Source organism: Apaloderma vittatum, unplaced genomic scaffold (assembly GCF_000703405.1).
Source record: "Apaloderma vittatum isolate BGI_N311 unplaced genomic scaffold, ASM70340v1 scaffold19362, whole genome shotgun sequence".
Classification (NCBI taxonomy): domain Eukaryota; kingdom Metazoa; phylum Chordata; class Aves; order Trogoniformes; family Trogonidae; genus Apaloderma; species Apaloderma vittatum.
This window is the reverse complement of record NW_009704363.1, coordinates 2,436-17,790: the sequence shown is the minus strand read 5'-3', so window position 1 is coordinate 17,790 and position 15,355 is coordinate 2,436. Positions and strand designations below refer to the sequence as shown.

Genomic DNA, 15,355 nt, shown 5'->3' with positions numbered 1-15,355 from the left:
AAAAAGAGATAGAATTACCCCGAAGAGTATTTTGAGTCTTCAGGCGTCCCAGAGCTGTTGACTGTCTCTTTCGAGGCGCTGGGAGGACAGGAGGGAGGGAAGGGCTGAGCAGTGGGTTTTAAACCCGTGGGGTGAGCAAGTGATAGCTCACACCTGAGGTGGGCACCGCCTGGCAGGGGGGGAAATGCCCTCCCCCCCATGTCTGCTTTAGCTTCCGACTTGCAAGCACTGCCCCTCTCGCCTTCTTGTCCAGGAAGAACAGTCCTGGCACCTTTATCCTGTTCCTCATATATAGAGCAGAACTTTTTCTTTGGTGCCTCACCAACTCTGAAAACGCAGCTGTGTGCAGGAAGGCAAGGCTAAGGAAAGGAGGTCAGACACCGGTGCAGATCTCGCATTCTCCGTGTTTCCCTCACCTGTGTCAGGGCTTGGACTTCGGGGCTTCCTTATTCCCCCGATGAGGAGCGAGCGCTGCTCACAAAGACAGCAGCAATCCCACCGAACGCTTGGCTAAAGGGTGAAAGAAACTGTTGAGCAATTAAATGAGGTGAGCTTGGTTCTTCTCCTCCGTGATAATTCTCTACTAGGTCAAGGCTGACAACTAAAACCATGCTGGAATTACTGTGGCGTAAATGCATGGTTCCCCTCATCCACACTCATCTGAAGCCAGAGAAAGCAGATAGACACCAGCGCATCACCCACCCATGAGTCGTGTTATCAACATCCCTTCTTATCCCCTACATGCAATTGTTCAAAAAAATGTTAAAAATAAATGAAAAAGAAAAAGTAGGGAGATCGTTTTGGAGGCCTCCCCGAGCTTGCTTGAGGCTTCTTAGAAGCCAAAGTAACATTGAATTGACTGGTAAAGATGAAAGAAGACGTTAGGGAATTTTAGGGAGGATCTAAGTGAGGAAAGGGAAGCTATGAAAGGTTAGGGTTAGGGTTAGGGTTAGGATTATCAGGTGGCAAAAAGAACTAGAAAAGATCCTTTCTCCACCTCAGAGGTACTTAAGTCGTTTTATAGAGCACTGAGTCACAGCTCCAGAAAGTCCAGAGCCAAGGCAGAAAGCTCCAGTGTGCTGCTTCTGTAAGAGATGGGAAGATGGAAGGTGCAGTAGTAACTGCTACAGTTCATCAGGGGAAATGGGAAATTTCAGGGAAATGCAGCAGCTTTAGGAGTAAGGGCTGTGTAATTATGAAAGGCATTCATCAGTAAAATAAGGTTCTCTTGCAATTTAAAATAGTCTCGTAAAAGGGTTAATGTTAGCAGTTCACAGAGTAGTTGGATTGACTGTTCACTGTTAGCCGGGAGATACTTCGAACAAACTCTCTGTGTCCCATTTATTTGGCTTTGGCATTATCTTTGTTTTGCGTGCTTCACTGTGTGCCAAGAGAATTAGGGTAAAAATCCATCACAGAAACATTAACTAAATGCTAGGGCAAATAGGAAGACTTGAAAGACAGTCACTTCAGCACTAAAAGGGTGTAATAATACCACAGGAATGAAAATGTAAAATCTGTTTGGTTTTTTTTAGTGAACTTGTGCGGGCTGATGTTCATGTATGGTTTGTCAATGCTGTTTCCTCTGAGCACTATAAAACTTCTCCTGAAATTAATGAATGATCCATTATGAGGAGTAACTGGTGGAAAATGGCACAACCAGAGCTATTCACCAGTTCCACTGCATCTGCTCAGTGTTACCACTATCATCAGACACAACTTTTCAGTAGAAGAAATTTCCATTTATGCAAGGAGGCTTCTGGAAATCAGAGATAAAGCTGGAATTATCATATGGTTTTGATAACTGGGGGGGGAGGAGCCCACAATAGCTACTGAGAGACTTAAAACAATTTCAAGTACAAAGAAATCAGTAGTTGGACCTAAAAGAGAAAGTAGAAATGTTTTAGGAAAAAACATTGTAAAATTTGCGAGGTCAATCAGAAGAAGAATAAATTCAGGTGGAACTATTCAGATATCAAATGAAATTAGAGTGGGTTAGACTTGACTCAGTGATTGAACACTATTTATCATGTCTCCGCAGTATTTTCTCCATCTCCCCTGCTCCCTCTGCTGATACCAAGTGGCTCCTGCGCTCGTCTGCTCTGGCTCCGCTACACCCGCCCCTGACACAAGCCTGCGGGATGGAGGAAGACACACACACACACTAAATCTAAAATTAATGCTACTAAAACATACGACATTAGTAAGGATTAGAGGATCTGTTAATAATTTATTCCCTCCACACTCATTTAAAAATACCTGTGTACCGCAGACATTCAATACACATACCCTTCCTTTAAGTTTCTTATTTAAAAAAGGAAGACGTCCACGCAAGTAAAAAGATGGCAAGAGCAGTTGTCTGTTCTAACAGCTTTCTTCTAGCCTAATCGGAATCTACCGTGGTCTCCTCCTGACATCTTTTGTTATGCAAATCTTTTACCGCAGAAAAAAACTCGGGTGTACTGCTGACCTTCATTTTGGCTGAGGTAGCAGTGACATCCAGCGGTTCGGAGCGAAAAACTTGCTCATTCTTTTCTTTTTTTGCACAGTGCACCGCAGGAAACGCATCAGAAAATGGCAGGGATGCCCTGGCGTTCCCTTCTGCGGGGGTATTCGCAAATAGCACCAGCTGCCTGAGGCGGTGCGGCAGCCGTGGGAACGGACCACCCGCATGGGGAAACAAAAATGCAGAACAGGGAATAAACAGAAAACACCCTGAGGCAACCTGGCTTTCTGAGGGCTTTACACGGACACCATAGATAGGAAATGTCATTGGTGTTTTGAAAAGTTCAAATAAGAAGCAGCGTCCTATATTACATCTATCCCATTGACTTCACAGCATTTTGCTCCTTTATTTTATTAACTCTGATTTCATACTGAAAAAAAGATGAATGGGAAAGTTGATTGAAATTACTACGGGGGAGTTTTTCTTCCCTCAAGCCCAGAATGAATAAACTTTCAGTTACTAAAGTTTCCAGTAACCACCTGAGTGTTGAACAGTGGTGTGACATTTGAGGCAATCAGAAGCAATTTAGATTTTGTTTACATATTGTGATAAAAAAAAAAAATTTGAAACATAAGAAAGAAACTGGGCCAGCAGAGGTAGCTGTTGGTACATCAACAACAATGCACTTTTTTTTTAAATGAACATTCTACATTTAAATAAAACATTTTTAAACCACCATTGGAAATTCACTTAGAGTTCATTTGTTCCTCCTTTTACTGCCCATTTCCAATTCCTATTAACTGTACTTAGTGCTTCAGTGCCATGAATTTTCTATCATCTCCTTTTGTATTTTTTCAACGTGGAGTTCAGAAAGAATGAGTCAGCTCCACCTAATCCCATGGCTGGCTTAAAAAGACCACTGATTTATCAATAATAATTATTCAGAACATTTACAAATACCATTTGGACCTTTTGTGGCTCCAGATTTGGACTTGATCTCTAGAAGTCTGTGTTAGAAAACTTTGAAATGTGGGTAAGCTCACATAACTTCCAAGAAGTACCTTGTCCCACCAGCTGTTTGCGGGAACTATCACTGTTACCAGTAGGAAAACACACTCTCCCAGGCCTAGGTCTGACATTACTATATCTCTGCTTTTGCTGAAGCTGACAGAGCGAAAAATCATAGAATCATTAAGGTTTGAAAAGACCTTCAAGATCATAAAAGATCATCAAGCCACCACCACCATGACTGCTAAACCACGTCCCCAAGTGCCACATCTAGGCATTTTTGAATGTCTCAGTCTCCATGAGTATTTTCAATAAACATCCTCAAAAGGGTCTTTCTGAGAATGTTTCTACACTAAAGGAACGTTCTATCGTGTTGTAGCATAAGTAATTTGTACATTTAGCTGCCTTTATACTTCAGCTAAACATTCTAAATGCTGGACGTGACGGCATCCTGCTTCTGCTTCCAAGGTCATGAAACACGGTCCCTCACAGCAGGGCTGGCTCTGTCAGAGTGGATGGAATTCAATTGCATGTACACAAAATTAAAAGTGGGTGCTTTCCAGATTTAGCAAGTTCTAAAGACACTTCATTTTATCTTAAATTCCTCAGAATTTCTCTGGCTTCCACCCCATTCTCCAAGGACGGTTTATGCCTTTCACATTTCATGTTTATGCAAAATGCATAAACAGCCCTTGGAACAGGGCCTGAAATCCAGGTCTAAGGTCCGTACCTTCACTGCCTGTCTCTGTGCAAGATCCCTTCTCTCCAGCTGGCAAAGCTTTCCAGTTCCCATTGGAAAGAAAACTATAGGAGCTGTGATCCGTAATGCTGTGATCTGTAATTCTCCTATTTTAAGACCTTTATTACCAGTAGCATCTTGCAACTCTAAGGAAGTAGCTCACAGCCATTTCTTTTAGCACCTTTTGTGCTTCCTACCACTTGCACTCCAAAGTAACAATAAGCCTCCTGCAGACAAGTGGCCACTTACACAATGCTTTGAACTTTGCAGGTTTGTAAAGGGGTTTAGGTGCCTTGTGTCAGTCGAGCACTCATGGCATGGGCACTTTCTTTCAGTATTAAAATCCGGAACAAAAAAAGCCCTCAAGCACAATTCTTTACTTCACTAGAAAACTCTTGGCAGCTGTTTGGATGCCACTCTGAGGAGCCCAGCTCGAGTCATTTAATGCCTCAGCACCCAGCAGCTTTCTGATACCACTGTACAGGAATTCTTACCCGGGCAGCTCAGAACATGGACAGAGACTACATGTGGTTCTCTGCACCTGCTCATGGCTCACTCCCAGGAGAGCCTTTCTAGAGAAATGCTGTTATCATATAGGCGATTTGCTGTAGGCTTTGCTGCTCTGCTCTCCAAATTCCCATTCCTTTCTCCAGCCCCTAAAACAGTCAAACACAAATTTCAGCTTACAGTAGCATGCATGAGTCCAATTTTCATTCAGGTTTCAAATGAAACATCTTGATAAACATATGAATCACTCAAAATGCTCACTGCTAGTGTTCTTTCACGGAAATGCAGAGAACAGACTCTGAAGAGTACAGAAATATTATTAGGTAAAATTAGTTCTGCCTGGGCAAAAAAAAGTGAGGATTTCATTCATAATGATGCAATTTTAAAGCCTGCGTAACTGATTTAACACAGGCCAAGGTCAGGCCCTAGTGTTGATAAAGTATTGGCATTTGATTTCATACAGTCAGCATCACGTATGATCATTTCTTTTTGCACACAGCTCAACAATGCAGATGGATAAGCACTGGCACACAGAGCAAAACCAGGCATACGTTTTAGAGGTGCAAAGTATCCCTGCCCTCAGCACAAAAGCCACACGAAGGTTTCTTAATTTTAAGGTCAAAAGCAAGCAGAACAATGGTTCAGACTGACCTGCTGTCAGGACAAAACAATCCTTCCCTTTAATTCTTCTGCTAGCTTATGTTCCAGCCTGCACATTTTTCCAAAGTTACCTAGCCTTTGACATACGCCAGCTAATGAAGGATATGCAGCATGTGACAGTCCCCTCCAAGCACAATGTCAAAATTTTTTTTAGACTTTGGAACATCATCACATTTGGCAAATTCATGCTGTCCTGTTCATGCTTCAGTTTAGGTACACACATTTGGCTATGTATGGTACCGGGTCTCAGGCATTGTAGTGTGCAACACTACATCTATTTTTAGGAGTAAGAGCCCAGGCATTCTACTGCCTGAATGGAAACCCTACCTCATCTCCTCTCTGATATTGTTCCCTTTTTTCCAGAATCTTAAACACAAGAAGGAACTTGCCCTCATGCCACAATTATTTTCTGAAGTGAACATTCCATGTCTTCAATCTTCTTTCCAGGGAATCACACAAAGACCTGTAGATCTCGAGTGAGTAGTTAAGAAACTTACTGGGTAGACATAGTGGCTTTTCTTAAATGCAGAATCTCAGAATAAGCTAGACTGACACAATTTAGTTTTCTAGAAACATAGATGTGTTTAAATGTTAATGAAAAGCAAAAGGCAAAGGATTTAATTTACATAAAGTTTTATTATCTTTCAACCTCAGCTGGTACTCCATTATTCCTGCCTTAGCAGAGTTTTTCTCCCATAGGTAGACAGGTTTTCAACTAACTGTCTCTGACTGAGAACATCTAGGCTAGGTCAGATTTTAGACCCAGCCTTTCATTAATGCAGTCAGACACAGAGCAGTTGAAACTCTGACCACCTGAAAGGCTGCAAAGCCAAAAAAAAAAAGATCCAGGAGGATTTTCATCATTTTCTATGTTTGAATAGAGAATCTTTCCTCTACATTGATTACTAAATAGTTAAGAAGCAATTAAACTGCACGTTCAAGAAGCAGGTGCATTCTAGATCTCAAGCTGTGATCAGAAACATTTTTCCGCTTATGAAGTTTGTGATTCTATCTTCTCAGCAGCTTCAAGGACAGATGGAAGGCTGACTTTGTCTCCAAACTCTTTCTCACGATGCTCCAGTAAAACACCCTAGTCAAAGACACAAGAGAGAAATTCATGCACTAGTCTCCCCACAGGAGATTAACTGACCAGCAAGTGAACAATTCCAGAAAATAAAAGTTCTGGCCATACAGGAGATACAAAAGCCTCCTAGATGGCCCGCAGTACCTGTCTTCCTGCTCCTATCACATATACTCCTCCCAGGGTGAATCCTTCTCCTTCCAGGTTACCACTATATCCACTTTTCCAAGCACGGAAGAAATTTTGCCAGACTCCAAGGCGGAAGAAGCCCGACATCATCATTTTTCTTCTGCGTGGACCATAGAAGCCTTTCTGCAGGGAAACAGAAAGTATCTCAGCCAATGTGAAAAGGACATTTCTTCCCAAACGCAACTTAGAAAGTCAGCCAACCCTGTATCCAAGAAAGGTGACAACATACAAAAGCTAATCAAAAAGAGCTAAAAAGAAACTGCACCTGAAGTAACCCCTCCTTAATGCCATACCTGACCCCTTATCTCCACACAGCCAACTAGTGGCACTGCTGCCAAATTCAGGTGAATTTTAAGCTGATCCACCTGTACTTAAGCACCACATACATCTACACCCCTAATGCTGACCACAAGGGTGTTTTGTGATAAACATCGTTTCTCTTATTTTTGAAGTAAGGTAATAAAAATGCTGAAGTGGTGCCAAGTCCTGACTTTATCAGCCATCTGTGTTTATTTGTTTGGGTTGTTTGTTGTGGGGTTTTTTGTTATTTTTTTTTAAAAAAGAAAAAGCCTGCCTGATTCTTTCACACAGACAGGGTGAGGAGGGAAAATAAAGGTATCTTCTAGTTGATTCTGAGTATTACATATTCTTCTTCCTTGCAAAGCCAAATGATTTCTAAATGTGTCTTCTTGGTTAAGAAATCAGCAGGGCTGTGGTTTTGTAGGATGTGAGACTGCTTATACAGCCAAGTGCCAGTGTACTGGAACAAGGCACATCACTGCAATTTGGCCTGTGCACCATGAATTAATGATGTCTGTCACCTTCAGACCTTGATTCATACATCATAAACATCGGCAAGTCACACAGCCAGTGGAAGAAAGCAATAAATATTAACAGGCATTGTTGTTTACCTGTTAAAGGAGATGGAAGAAATAAACCTGTAACTGTGTGTTACCAGCGCGTAGCTATTGAACAGTTTGTAAGCTGAGCAGGATATATATATCTCTCTCTCTATATATATATATAGAAAAGCAAAGCTACTTAACTTCTTAAACTACTAAATCCTTAAACTACTAAATCCTTCTTCATTCACACCACTTTCTATCTACATTATTTATACAAGATCTTCAAAGAGAACATTCATAAGCTTGTTTTTATACAGAAGGAGAACACCATCTTCACTATACCTTTTCGTCCAGAAAGATTTCTCCCTTGAAATAATGCTGAAAATCCTCCACCTCAGTCCCTATCTTCTCTTTCACAACAGCGTAGAGAGGGACACCCAGCTTGGACAGCTGAGGTTTCAGAGAGGAGAGCTCAGAAGCCTCCTAAAGAAGGAAGAAAAACCGACAAAAAAACCACCAAACATTTCAGACAGTAAATGGAGGTTGGAAAGTTTCACCTTGAATTTCAAAAGTGTCAGAAACATAGGTAAATTATAGCTCAAGGAGCAAAACAGAAACAGAATTGTAAATCAGGCATTTAAGCTAGCTCTACTCCTGGGCAGGTCTTCATTAGGTTTACTAAAACTTTCTTCATTGAGCCCAGAAGAAGGAGATATTTTTGAGCATTTACTGGATAAAATACTAAAATCCTGGAGAAAATGTATTTACAACTTAAAGCTGTAGATACGCTTTGCCTGTGCTAGGCCTTCATCTATCTTTTAAAGTGTTTACAGAACAGTATAAAAAGATACTGCCTGCTTATCAACTTAACTTTCCCAGGCCAGAATTTCCAATTGTTTTTTCCAAGTAGAAATACATCATTATCAGCCCTTTTGCAAAGTATCTTGAGGGCTCTGTGCAGAAGCAATCCAGAATAAGTAGTGGGGTGAAGATGCACTCTCCTTCCTAGACACCCCAGTGAAAATAACCAGGGAATTTCTTCACACACCTTCAGCATCCCCAAAGCAGCACTGTTTCTTCAGGTGTGTAAGAGCATAAGGTGTCACCACTCATCTACTGGGCTTTTTGTCTGCTGAAGGAATCCTAGCTCCCACAGCTTGTACAACGATCTCTCAGGTTTCCACCAGACCAGAGTGAACACTGAAAATAAGATTCTTCTCACCTCCAAATGTAGAAAGTTCATTTCTCCTGGATAAAACTCACACAAAGAACTCCATGCTTTAAAAAATGGACACAGTTTACAGGAATACCCTCGGTCACCCAACCAAACTGCCCTAACTCAAAGGCTTGTAGGACATCTAGAATTGGTACCGAGTACCAAGGAGCCGACAGATAGGAGAGAACAGACAGGAGAAAAGACATTAAAGACATCAGTAGGTGAAAGGGCAAAATGCAGCTTTCCAGTTCACAACTATCTTTTTCAGAGGAAATGAGAAAGGATGAGTCAGCATCACAAGCAAACACTGAGCAGGGAGAGGTTTAAAAGATCATAGCTTATACTTGTTGGACCTTTCCCCTCTTTTCTGTTCTTAAAAGATGTGTAACTGTTTTCCGTTTTCCTGCAATGAAATGCCTTGTGATCTTCCAAAAAGAGGGGTTAACAACAATTTTATCTGGGATTTTTTTTATAGTCCAAAACCCTAATAACCGAAAAAATGAAAAATATTCGTATTGTGATCTAACACGTCTGAGAACTCATGTTCCAGGCTAGTGCAGTGGAGTGATCTGCAAAGCCAGAAATCACCGTCTCTCTGGAAAGACAGTGAAACTATCAAACCACGGTTAGCCTTTTGGAGAAAGGCACTTCACCAGTGTGGTGAGGTTTATTTTTTATCCCTGTTCTTGGCTTCAAGCAGCATATCGGGACTAGGCTTGATTTCTTTTTTCTTCACTGCTATTTAAAAAGGTGCCTATTTAAAAATATGTTCAGTTTCGAGCATTCCAGTGTAAGAAAGACATCAAGGTGCTGGAGCAGGTCCAGAGAAGAGGAATGAAGCTGGTGAGAGGTCTGGAGAACATGTCTTATGAGAAGCAGCTGATGGAGCTGGGATTGTTTAGCCTGGAGAAGAGGAGGCTGAGAGGAGACTTCATAGCTCTCCACAACTACCTGAAAGGAGGTTGTAGTGAGGTGAGTGTTGGTCTCTTCTCCCAGGTTACTAGCAATAGGACAAGAGTAAATAGCCTCAAGTTCCACCAGGGGAGGTTTAGATTAGATATTAGGAAAAATTTCTTTACTGAAAGAGTGATGAGTCATTGGAACAAGCTTCCCAGGGAAGTGTTGGAGTTGCCATCGCTTGGGGTATTCAAAAAATGTGTAGACGTGGCACTTGGGCACATGGTTTAGTGGTCATGGTGGCATTGGGTTGCAGTTGGACTAGATGACCTTAGAGGTATTTTCCAACCTTAATGATTCTATTATACAGTAAGAGAAAGCAAAGTCTATTTTTGTGGGCAAATTATGTAGCACATACCAGCTGTACAGCCTTACCATGGGGGGAACTGTTCTGTTGTTTGTGAAAAAAGCAGACAAACTCATGTTAGCAGAACAACTTCCTCTCTCCACCAAGACAGCGACAACCCAAAAGAACAATTCTCTTTTCACTTTGTTCCTCTGATAGTTCAGCTATGGCTCTTTTGCCACTTTACACTGGTTGAGTTGCTATTTTAGCAAGCCCATGGCATTTTCACAGTGACTGAAGCACTGGATCACCACATGGCCAGATCCAGACTATGTGATGTAGAAGTGCAGTCCTGTTGAACACAGTCTATCTTAAATTTAAAAAAAAGAATCTGGTGATTTAGGATGCAGATGATAAAGATAAAAGACCCTACATTTCTTACATCTATGGGTGTCAGTTCTCAAAGACCCAGAGGTAACAGGCCAGTAGGATTTGTGTCATCCTTTGCAGCGGATAATGGCAGCAAGTCCTCACCAATGACATCATGTCAGTGAATGGCCACTTTTCCACACCACCGTGTCCACTGAAGTATATATTCCTTCTTGGTGCTGTCAACAAGGACCAAGTTCAACTTCCTTTCCAAGGTGTGAGTGGGAACCAAGTGTATTTTGTCTCTTGCGAAAAAAAAAACAAACTACTGCCTGCACGTTAACAGATCTGGCAAGTTACCTGTACCGAACCATTCCACCAGCTCAGACTCCGTGACAGTGGGGAAAGAATCAGTTTTCATTTTATGGTGAAACGTCCATGAACAAAAAAAAGAGCAATTGAACTGTTCTTAGGCAAAAGGCAAGAATCAATTCAGAAAAATACTTTGAGTATATAACAATCAAAACTAATTTCAGTTTTGACAATTTAAAAGCTTTTTCAAACACTTTCACAGTTAATCATAGAATCATAGAATGATTTGAGTTGGAAGGGACTTCAAAGATCATCTAGTTCCAAGCTCCCTGTCACAGCAGGGACATCTCCCACAGGATCAGGTTGCTCAAGGCTCCATCCAGCCTGGTCTTGGACACTTCCAGGGATGGAGCATCCACAATCTCCATGGGCAACTTCACCAATGCCTCACCACCCTCAGGGTAAAGAACTTAATACAAAACTTAAGTATAACTTAAAAGACAAAACAGTTCTTTGCCCTAATTAGCTGATACATGCCCCTGTTAAAAATTTGAAGTTTTGAACAAAAATAAGAACTAGAAAATTAAATTTCTCCCTCCTATTTTTTTCCTGAAAGAAAAAACCCTCAATTCTTTGAAGGTGACTGTTTCTACTTAGGCAGTTATCACAAAACAAAAATAAAAATAATGAATTCCTGTTGAACTGTATGCAACAGGCACAAAGTCAGGCATGCAGTGTGTTCTCCTGCCTACACTACACCTGTTCAGTGAGCAAAATATTTTAGTCTTTAACCTTCCATGAATTCTACACATACTTAAGTAGTTACTACTGATGGGAGCAGATTCCTTACTTAAGCGGTTGCAATATTAACTATGCCACATTATAAAGTACTGACAACTTAATAGCTACTTTTCCCCATAGCTATGAGAAAAATAATGGCCAAGCTGCAAGTTATGTCTGTTCCCAGGCACATGGTACATTCAAATCATATCTCATGGGTTTACTCCCATCTCCATACAAGGAGCCTCATGACAACTTGTTTGTTTCCCACCACCTTGTTATGGAACAGTAACTCCCTGTCTTCACTTCTCACGTACTGCATCCAGCACAGCTAGTGCACACCTGTTGTGGGTTTTTTTCCTTTTTTTGGGGGGAGGGGAGGGGATGAGCTTTATCTGATGGCTTTCTGTGTGTTCTAGTCTTGGGCTGCTTTTGACCAGAGACTATCTAGTTCACAGAGATTTATTTTGGACATATGGAATATGACTAGCTTGTAAGACTCAATGGCAATTGGATTTTGTGTCATCTCCCTTCCTAACTACCCTGTGCTAGCTCCCTGGCAGATGTCACAATCATGTAACCATCACCTGCAGAAGGAAAATGCTCAGCATTTAAGACTGTGCAAACCAGATGCAAAAGAAACTAAGTCTGCTGTAAGTGGACAGCCATTTGGGGCTAGGAAACAAGACCCTTCAGATACTTCAGGTGTATTTGATAACTGTCCTATTCACCCTCTCCCTTTATTTAAAGAGAATCTAAGCAAGTAAAGCTCAACTTTTCCTAATTAATCCCCAAGCCCAGCAAGTACCTCTCTGCACAAAAATCATCCAGGTCTTCGCACAGCCATGATCACTGCACCGTTCTTCTTCCATAGTTCACCTGCTCTGAATGTTCGTTTTTCTGTGTATACAGGAGTAACAGCATCAACAGTAATACCAGCCATTCCTGTTTATGATTAACACTTTAAGAACCAACACAAAGGCCTGCAGAGAATTCCCCATTCAAATACAGTTCTATCAGAAAAAAAACCCTATATGCATAACACGGTATTACTGCTGTATTGACTTTTAGATGTCTGTCGTGTTTCATCCAGAACTATCAGTTTTGGTTGCTTTTCCTTCACCAGAATCACTGGCTATCACCAGTGAGATATATATATATATATAATAACTACATATTATAATTAGGAAAGACTAAGACAAACTCTTCCAACTCTGTCCTTTTATAAAAGCCCAATTATCAAAGAATGTGGGTTGAAATATACAGAATCTTACCTGATCCTAGAGTTTTTAGCTCTATCTCCTCTAAAAACTCCAACGTAGCCTTTTCTGGCTTGGACAAAAATAAGTCAGTATTAGCAAGGATGATCCCTGTCACAGCTGCACCAACGGCTCCAAGACCAATAGACCACACACTCATGGTGAAGATCCCAACGTCAGGAAAGAAGGACATTTCTGGAAAGAGAAAGAAGAAAGCAGCTCTAACACTGGATATTGATGATGCTGTGGAAGGAAGAACTAGATTAGAACAATAACTAAAAGCCAACACAGATGTTTTTGGTTTGGCTGGAGATGGGCCACCTATTTATTAATGTGCTGAACTAGGTTTTAGAAAATCTTGACTATATTCCAGTTCTGCGCCTGACCCACATCAAAACTATTAACAAGATATTCTGACCTTTTCCTGCTACCCGACTGACAAAAACACTCGTGATTAAAGCGCTCAGATGAAATCGGGAGAAAGATGATTGAAGCATATGTGTGTAACAAAGAGACTGTAACAAGACGATCTCTATGTTAGCCAGTAACTTAAATTACTACAGTAAGATAATAGCTTCTTTCAAAAAAGAGGCATGTGTAGATTAATTTCTCCCCTCCCCCAATCTACAGTAAACAGAGAACTGTACAAGTATATCACAGAAGATGGAAAATATAGAGATATATATATAAAAAACCCTGTATCTAGTTCACCGTAAATGGTAACCTTTCCTGTTCCTTACAGTTCCAGACTAGAACCAAGGCAGGGACCAAGCTAAAATTAGAGCTCATCAGTCACGTCTGCAGACTTCCGTGTAGACTTCCAACCATTTTATCAGACACTGCGCTCCAACACTACAAACATGCCCTGGACAGCACCTTCTATACGTTGACCAATTTCCACTCTTGCTAAAGCCGAGATGATATCAGGAACAAACAACTCAAACTCACACCCATCACTCAGAACTGACAACACTGCAATGGAAGCCATTGCATGTGTATGCTCAAAGTGCAAACACTGCTTTGTTGTTACTAGTGACTCTACTTTGGTGGCAATTTTAATTAACCACCACCCATCCATAAACCCCCCGCAGCCTGATCCTGACCCTTGCGCATGCTTCTCAAGCCTGGAAAGGGCTGACAGCCCCCTTCCAGCGCGGGGATATCGGTTATGAGGATGCATGAAAGCACACTTAACCCTGCCTCACGGACAAAATTCAAGTAACTGGTACAACAGTCATTGGAGTTTTGGCAGTACAAGAAGTCACTGTACGCTTACATCACAACAGTTGTGTGTTACAAAGGGCTGTAGATCTGCAGCCACACATCTTTAGCATTACACAATACAGAGAACCAAATTTTTTCCAGACTCATCTGCAAAACCCTATTTCCTGATAGACTATTTTGGTAAATATTGCCATCTGCACATATTTTTTGTATGGAAGTGGGGTTTCTCCTCTCATAAGAAAATATTGCTCACTTGAACTGTGACTGGCAATAAATACATACACATAGTATTTAGGCCCACAGCTAGTCATTGGCAGAATTCACAAAGTAACAACTATGAGTAACTCCTCCCTTTTGTTCCAAGAATTTTCTCGGAGAAAATCCCTTTCCTTCCTTAATATTAGCTCTACTAACAAACAAATACAACCAAGTGCATGCCTACCCAGAGAAAGGGCTAGAAAACATTTTGAAAGTAAGATCACTTTGTTCTTTCAACAGTATACTTGGTTCCAAGGAAGACAGTTATCACAGTCAGTAACGCGAGTAAGCCATGATCCCAAGCAGGAAGCAAGGCCAGTTCACACAAACATTATGCAGATAAGGGAACAGATTCTATTCCATTTCACCACTTATTTCTAACCAAGAGAAATCTTCCATGACCATATCTGCCTATCATACTCCAACGACAATTTTTTGATAGCGCCTCTGGCTCTTATCAGAGACCATCCTGACCCTAACTCCAGCTGTATTACTGTAATGCAGCAACATCTCTGTGTTAAGACCTAAAATCTCTGCGGCATACTCAAAAACCTTTAGCCCTACTTCCTCCCAGAGACTGATCTTCCAGCTATTTTTTGGGACTTGAGTCTTTTCTGGTCAAGAACTGTTTTTCGTTTCATTCTGAGTTACAAGGAAGAGGGAGGGGAACCAAGCATTAATTCCTTGTGAACGTCAATTTTGTACAAAAAAATGTTGCCAAATTTGTGGCAATTGATAAACGAGTAGCTTTTAATTTTTATTAGCATTGTTATTATTGTTAGCATTATCAGCTTTGCTAAAAGCCAGCTTCCACTCAGTTGTAGTTGACAAGATTATTAAGTTTAGTCAACCCACCTCCTTAGTTTAGTTGAACTCTTTGGTCTCCATTCAGTGACAAAAAGAACCCTATTCAAATATGTGTCTTAGCTATTTAAACAAAGTGGAGGAAGCAGCTCTACATGGCAACACTGAAATTCCTCCCCTGCTACGCAAACACCCTAGCGAGCCACTAGGAAAAGTGCCAGGATTATTAAAACATTCACTAACAAGACAGGCTGAGCCCTAACATACCTGTATCAGCAAACCCTAAATGAAGAGACCAAACAGAAAACAGTTAAGTTTTTGCAACTAGCAGCTTCAGTTCCGCTTTGCTGCTGTTTATTAAGAAAATCTGAAGCTTGAAATAACTTCACAACTCTCTGCCCCACCTTAAAATACA

General features: G+C 41.1%; 1 protein-coding gene across 1 annotated transcript; it reads right to left on the bottom strand.

Annotated features, from left to right (window-relative positions):
- Positions 1–6,333: 6,333 nt before the first annotated feature.
- Positions 6,334–12,847, bottom strand: FAM213A (family with sequence similarity 213, member A). The gene is given in 5 exon segments (XM_009865022.1): positions 6,334–6,450; positions 6,589–6,753; positions 7,818–7,958; positions 12,204–12,295; positions 12,670–12,847. Coding segments are annotated over 5 exon segments (693 nt in total).
- Between the last annotated feature and the right edge of the window lie 2,508 nt (positions 12,848–15,355).